Source organism: Pelmatolapia mariae, linkage group LG12, assembly GCF_036321145.2.
Source record: "Pelmatolapia mariae isolate MD_Pm_ZW linkage group LG12, Pm_UMD_F_2, whole genome shotgun sequence".
In the NCBI taxonomy this organism is placed as follows: domain Eukaryota; kingdom Metazoa; phylum Chordata; class Actinopteri; order Cichliformes; family Cichlidae; genus Pelmatolapia; species Pelmatolapia mariae.
In genome coordinates this window covers 36,203,265-36,210,547 of record NC_086237.1, presented here as the reverse complement: position 1 = coordinate 36,210,547, position 7,283 = coordinate 36,203,265, and the positions used below count along the sequence as shown (strand labels likewise).

Genomic DNA, 7,283 nt, shown 5'->3' with positions numbered 1-7,283 from the left:
ATTCAGGACAGACAATTAGTTATTTTAAACTTTTCTAGCAGTCCTTCACAAACAGGGAACAGTCTGTCTATTCTCTCCATCTGGCAGCTGCTGCTGGCTCTTCCTCCTCCTCTTCCTCACACACTGCCGAGTTTGTCCTGGTGGATCATCAGGGGTGCGAAGCCTCACAGATGATGTGCAGCAGTGGGTCCCTCAGTCTGTCCTCACTCTGGACACTTGCAGTTGTCACACATGGAAATCAAATGTGTGATAAGCTGCAGGATTCAAACACAAGTGTAACTTGACTCATAAGATTAAAGCATCTTTCTTTCAGCTTAGCGAGTGAACCGTCAGCTCGTTCAAACACACGTTAAAGTCCGTTTGGCTCGACACCACCGAACAGAGGCAGCAATATAACATAGCTAACATTAACAGTGCAGTGAATCCTGCTTGTGCCGTGATATTCAGGACTGCAAACTGAGCAGCATCACTGACTTTCAGCTTGTTGTGTTTGTGGATATATGACTGACTTTAATTATCCACAAAATCATCACATTCACTGTAAGATTAAGGTCAGCTATTGAACGGTGTATATTTTAAAGTAAAGGCTTTAAAACCAAGTTAGTACAAACATCACTAATGTCACATAACTTTGCCGACATGTGGCCAATAGTAATATTTTAATGTTCTTCATTATTAAACATTTGCACATAAACAAGTGACATAATATTCAGTACTTACTTTTGAAAGTTTACTCTTCGGCCGCTCCGCTTCAGCCGTCTGCCGGATTTTTTGGCAAAATTATCCACACCCACAGCCGCGCTATGAATTGTGGAATATATGGGACCACGAAGCGTGCACCGGACCTCACTTCAAATTTGGGGAAATTGACGGGGCATTTGGAGTACACTTCGGATTGGGACAGCCTTTGTCGCGTCGCTGTGACATGTTGGGCGTTTATCAATATGCGTACTTGTGCGTACTTGCGTTCTCGTGTACTCGTGATACGTCATCAGTCGGAGACCAAGTACTGTTCCAATTCGAAGTACGCATCAGGCCGAGAACGCGAAAAAGTCCCGGATGTGTTCTCGATCCGCCCGTTTTATCGAGCATGCATCGGTGTAGACTTGGGACAGCTATATATCCCAGAATGCATTTCGTCCAAAACTCAACAGCGGACTCCCGGCACATTGTTTTCAACCCCCCCCCCCCCCACCGCTCGTGGACTTCTCACTACTCAGGTTAAAGAAACCCCAGCAGCTGTCTATAGTATTGAGTGTCCACTGAAATAGAAATAAAAGCGTTCTAACATCTCACCTGCTTGTTTTTATTAAGGTATGTGCACGTATGTACATGTACACTATTTTTATTAATAGAGGTTTCACTACTGAGGTTAAAAATGTTATATAAGTCACTTAGATCACTTTTAAATGTTAATGTTTGGTTTATTCCAGTGTTTTATTTGTTCCTGAGTAAACTGGTTTGGCTGTGATTAAAGTTAAGCTTCATAACATGTTACTCACAGTTAAATTAAGAGGGGACGGCAGTAAAAACTCCGGACCTGTGACATCATCACGTACGCAGGTGTTCCAATTGTACACATCGCGAGTCCGTGCTCGCGTTCTCGGAGTACGTACTCACCGAGAACGCAAGTACGTACTCGCGTACTTGGGCATTGATAAACGGCCAATAGGTCTCAAAATGCATACTCCGGAGCTTGCGGTCGCTGGATTGGGACACAGCCTCAAGCTAGCGAGACAGAAGTTAAGCTCGTTGCAACATGGCAACTGCCTCAACACTACCCAAAATTGAACCTCCTCCACCATCATTCAGATCTGACGTTTGGAACTATTTTGGTTTTCATGTGAAGTATGACCCTGATGGTAAGCGCGTCGTGGACAAAAGTACAACAGTATGTCGGCTGTGCCACGCAATGCTCAATTACATAACACAACGAATATGACTGCACATTTACGCCGACATCACCCAAGTGCGAAGACAAGAGGAAGCAGACAAAAACAACAACAAGCATACATGCTACAAACTTTACCCGAATCATTTAGACAGCCGTTAGCACATGATTCTAAGAGGGCAAAAGAAATAGGGGAATTGCTACTTTTATTGCTGTTGACATGCGACCCTTTTCTGTTGTAGAAAACCTACCTACCTGCTAGCACTCCAGAAGATGAGTGTGAGGGGAGGTCTATCAGAGAGTGGTTCATTTTATGGGGACCTGATATGTTTAGTATGCTGCTGAGAATATACCCGAGAAGAAGGGTGTAGTATAGCTTTTATTTTGGAAAGAGCCATTTCTCTGTAATAAACTCTTTTCCACAGATGAGTGATTTCTTGATCAGATAGATATGCTGTCCTATTCTAAAGGCTGATCTAAAGAATTCCACACCACAGTTACAGTTATAACCTCTGGTCTCCTCCCCCCTACAATAAACACCCCACAATGGAAAAACACTGGTACAGTGGCCAGGGGTACTGACACCCTGACCCCCATCTCCTTTTAAGGTAGTGTCCGTTTGTCACTTTTCTTCTCTGCACAAATGAGCAAAATTCAAATTTCAAGAGCCTCGAATTAATAAATAATGATTACCTGTCCAGTCATACACATAAACTACATGAAGTGTTGTCCTCTTAATTTGACCATGAACTCTGCTGCCTTCCTGTCATTTAGTCAGATAAAGCATCATTGAACTCTGAACTTCTGCTGTCTGCTATCTCCAGTCACTGCCTGAGCCGCACAGACATCACTGAGACGGCTTCTATTCACAGGGTGTCTTTCCAAACTCACTCCATCATTTCTCTTCAGGTGGTTGTTTCTAGGTTCTCTTTGTCTCTTTTTTGTCAATTTGGATTTCTTCTGTACAATAATATTAATCCTCTATATCTCTGTTTTTTCTGATTATTGCGGTGTTATTTATCAAATTATAATTCAGTATGAAATCCTGTTTTTGAAGAAATATCAGACTGTAGCCAGGAGTTTATATTTTTTATTGATAGAAAACTCATGAGATCAATAAACTCATGATTTTGACATTTTATCATATTTGCAATACCAGCATTAAAAAAAAAAGGGAAAAAAAGGAAATCCAGAGTTAACAAAATCCTGAATGTGCTGATGTGTTGTTTCACATCTGGAATATGAAGTGGGAGTTTCCAGAAACACACTGAGAGAAACAACAGCTCCAGCTGATTTATGAAATAAATGTTGCTGTTCAGCCATCAGTGTGCATCCACAGTTAGGTAACTCTGCTTCTCAGTGTTACATTTATGTTGTATTAAAACAGAGACAAATAGAGATCCAGATTTTCTTTGTATGAAGAAAACAGAAAAATATACAGAAGATTTTGAGACAGTAATCTGCACTGATGTGCATTACAGCAGAATAAGTGTTGCATTATTGCATTAAAGTCCACAGTTGGATTCATTTTGCACAGTAACACATAGTGTGTTATTACAAAACATTTAACAAGAAAAAATAACACAATTTCCTGAACGCTTTAAAACAGAGATTAGAGTTTAATATAAATATATTAGTGTCCACTTGAATCTGTGAATGTGCTGCTATATTTGGGAGACAGTGACTTTGATAAATGATATCAAAATATCATAAAATATCATCCTAGTTACAGATATTTATCTGACTCATCATATGTTTGGAAATATTTAAATGTTCATTAATAATTTGATGAAAAAGTTGGAGATTTTAAACAGAGGGGCAAATACCAAAATCAAAGAAAGTGACATTGATATCAGCTACCAGGATCATTGTTATCAATCTCATATTTAGTGGATATTTGAAACCAACTGTTAAATAATATTGCATATTCTCAAAAACCAGACAAACTACATTCATAACTTTGTTTAATATAAAATATTATAATGTATAATAATTTTAGACCTCCTTCAAGTTTTCAATCAAATCTCAGTCTGACAGATTTTGATATCAGATGTTTTTCGACTTCCATCCTCTCCAAAACTGAAATATGGGAAGAGTTTCTCAGTGAAAGTGTCTCTGTGGGTGTAGATCAGAGTCATGTCTTCAGGGTCATAGAAGGACACCTCCCCCCTGTCATAGTCCAGCTGGACTCTGATCCTCTGGAGACTCTTCTTCAGTATGAGAGGCTGACCGTCACGGTTAAAGTATTTTTCATTACAATACAACAAACACCAGAATCCACAGTCTGGTGAGCCAAAAGACATCCCCTTCCTGTCAAGTGACTCTTTAGCTAAACCTACAAAATAGCTAGGATGGTCTCCCACCTCCACCTCCCAGCTGTGTTTCCCTGAGCTGAAACCCTCAGAGCCAAAAACAGTTATGTAATAAGTGTTTCTCTCTGGATTATCAGGAAGCTGCTGTTTTGTGTCTCCAAGTCTCACACTGGTCAGATCATCAGACAGATAGAGACAGCAGTTTGCAGTGTTTGGGTCCAGAATGACAGGACTGAAGTGGACCTTCTCCTTCATCTTCTCCCACACTCTGAAGGACAGGTTGCCCAGGTGTTTGGCCACATCTATCAGTGCTCCTGAGACCAGCTGTGGATCTGACACTGAGCTCTGGGCTCTGGCTCTGCTCTGAGTGTCTTTATAACTGCTGAGGAATGGCACGCTGTGTTTCTGCAGCTCTTCTTCAACAGCAGAGATGCTGTCTGACAGAGAGGAGATCTGCTCCTCAATCATCTTCATCTCTCTGCTGATAGTCCTCCCCTTCTGCTCCTCTTCCTCCCTCAGAGCTGCCAGTCTGGACTCCTCTTCCTCTTTCAGGAACTGCTGGAGCTTCTTGAACTCTGCTCTGATCTGCCTCTCTGTGGACAACAGCTGCTTCTTCATGTGTTCACTCATTTCATTGTATGTTTCCTCCACTTGTTTGTATTTGTTCCTCTTTTCCTGCAGAGACTTTAAGTCAGATTTCAGCTGCTCCTTCAGGTCACTGACTGCTTCTTCTACAGGAACCACTTTGTGACTCTGGTGGAGAGAAAACTCACACACAGGACACACAGCTCTCTGCTCGTCCACACAGAACAGTTTAGATTCTTTTTGGTGTTGATTGCAAGACATTTCCACCATCTTCTTTTCTTTTACTGTCTCGGATAATCGAGCTGTATTTATCCCATCATACTTATCAGCCACTTCATTCTGATCAAAGTTGGCCAGATGGGTAAGAGAGTGCATTTGATCTTCCATGTGGTTTGAGGGTCTCCTTTTACAAATAGGACAGATTTTGTTTTTGACTTGTCCTCAAAATTGTTGCAGGCAGCTTGAACAGAATCCGTGGTTACAGATCAGAGACACAGCATCTTTGAAAATCTATGAACACAAAGTGGATTAAAGTGCATAAGAAAATGTCTTTTTCTGCATTTTCTCTTTTTTCAAATTAGAAACTCACCAAATCAAAATTCCTCACAGTTTTCCTCCTACTGTCCACCAAGTAAGCACAGACTGGTACCAGACACCAAACCCTGTAATGACTACTTGGTTTCAACAGTCTCTTCAAATTTCATCTAAATCATTCATTGGTTGATTATTAACTGCATTGTGCTAGCTTTTACTACCGTTATGGAGAATGGGATCTGTCCCGAAACAACCATAAACTTACCTACTGACTCAAAACTCTCGAGAATCTTTTTTGGGGGATAAAATTATAACTTTTTTAGTTTAAGCTATTTGTGTTTTCCAAGCAAATGTCAAACATTTGTTTACATTATAAATCTCCCCTTTTATTTTGGATTGCATCTCTTTCTTTGGATGTTGCTTCACAGCTTTTATTGTCCACCTGTTGCAGCCTTGATGTCAACAGTTATTACCTCGTGTAATGTTATAGACAAAGGAGTTCTTCATACTTCCCTGTGGTTTATGATTTTATTTTATTTTTTTGCAATAAGTCATTGTATAGGCTCAGTTCCAAAAAAGGCCAAATTTCAATGTACAAACTTTTTTTAAACTTACATTTATTTTTAAAAACAAATATTTTTATTGTTAAAACAGATTTTAAAATTGGAGGTTTTTGTATCTTTTGCCTCCAAATATGAAAATAATGGACGTGTTTCTTTAAATGCAGGTCTGAGCCCTGTTTTCAATTGATATTTGTCCTTTTATGTTCACAGACACACCAAACGGGAGCCAGGCTTCTCAGTTTTTTCCCATCTGACATATGAAGTGAGAGTTTAAAGAAACAGCAGCTCCAACCGAACAAATGTTTAAGGATTACTAAAGTAATGTTAGTACTGAATCATTATAACAGACATCCATCTAGATTCTAGATGGTTAATCAGAAGAAAATCACTTATCATTAAAAAAATAAAAGATAAAAAAAATAAAGGTTGGTTAGCTTCCACTTGGATTTAACCCCACCAGCATGGACCTCTCTGTATGGTGTTTGCATATTCTCCATGTCCAGAGTCTCTCGTCCCATAACAGCTCAGATAGGCAGCAGTCCCCACCATCCACCCACCCCACATAGATAAATGGAAGAAAACGGATGGATGTTCTGAGCTTTTAAAAACCACAGAAAACAAATATTTGTGAAAGTCAGATTTTATTACATTTTTTCTAATCTGTTGGATTCCATTGCTAACTCCAGTATTAGTACTCATTAACTGATTACACTTAAATGTAACCTGATGCCTTTCAGTGCAGGTGTGGCTGAAGAGCCCTACATTTTTTTTAATTATTATTAGAAAACTGATATAGAGCTTGAGCACTGTTCATCAGATACATTACATTTCCATGTTTGTTTCCACCAACTCTAGATTTGCCCAAAATTTTTAAAGAGAAACACAAAAACATCATAAAAACATTTATTGACTGAGAAAATCAGCGATCACTGATTCTCTTTTTTCAAATGAAACCTTGCCTTGAACTCTCTGCTAAGGAAACACAGTTCAGTAACAGATGCCAAGCCCTGCATTGGTTTCAAAATACTCTACTTGATACTCAGATTTCATCTGGATTTTTTTTTATCAGTTAGTTATTAACTGGATTCTGCTGTCTTATATCCTTTTAGCAGAACAGGATGCAGATGAAACATGTATCATGGACTTCAAACCCTGGAGATTTTGCTTGACTATCATTTGATCAAATTATTTTTACTTCATAAGCCATTTGTGTTTTTCAAGCTCACTGTCAAACATGAGCTTCGTTTATGTCATAAATCTCCTCTTTGACTTTGGTTTATGGTTCTTTCTTTGGACTTTGCTTCACAGCTTTTATTGTCCTCCTGCAGCTTTGATCTCAACATGCATTACATTGTTTATTGTAAGAGGACCAGGGATTTCTCATGCACTTCACTGTGG

The 7,283-nt window shown here is 39.4% G+C and overlaps 1 protein-coding gene across 1 annotated transcript; it reads right to left on the bottom strand.

Annotated features, from left to right (window-relative positions):
- Window positions 1-3,909: 3,909 nt before the first annotated feature.
- Window positions 3,910-5,175, bottom strand: LOC135933689 (nuclear factor 7, brain-like). Its single transcript, XM_065471813.1, has one exon. It carries the CDS (start codon window positions 5,173-5,175, stop codon window positions 3,910-3,912), a length of 1,266 nt encoding a protein of 421 aa, XP_065327885.1.
- Between the last annotated feature and the right edge of the window lie 2,108 nt (window positions 5,176-7,283).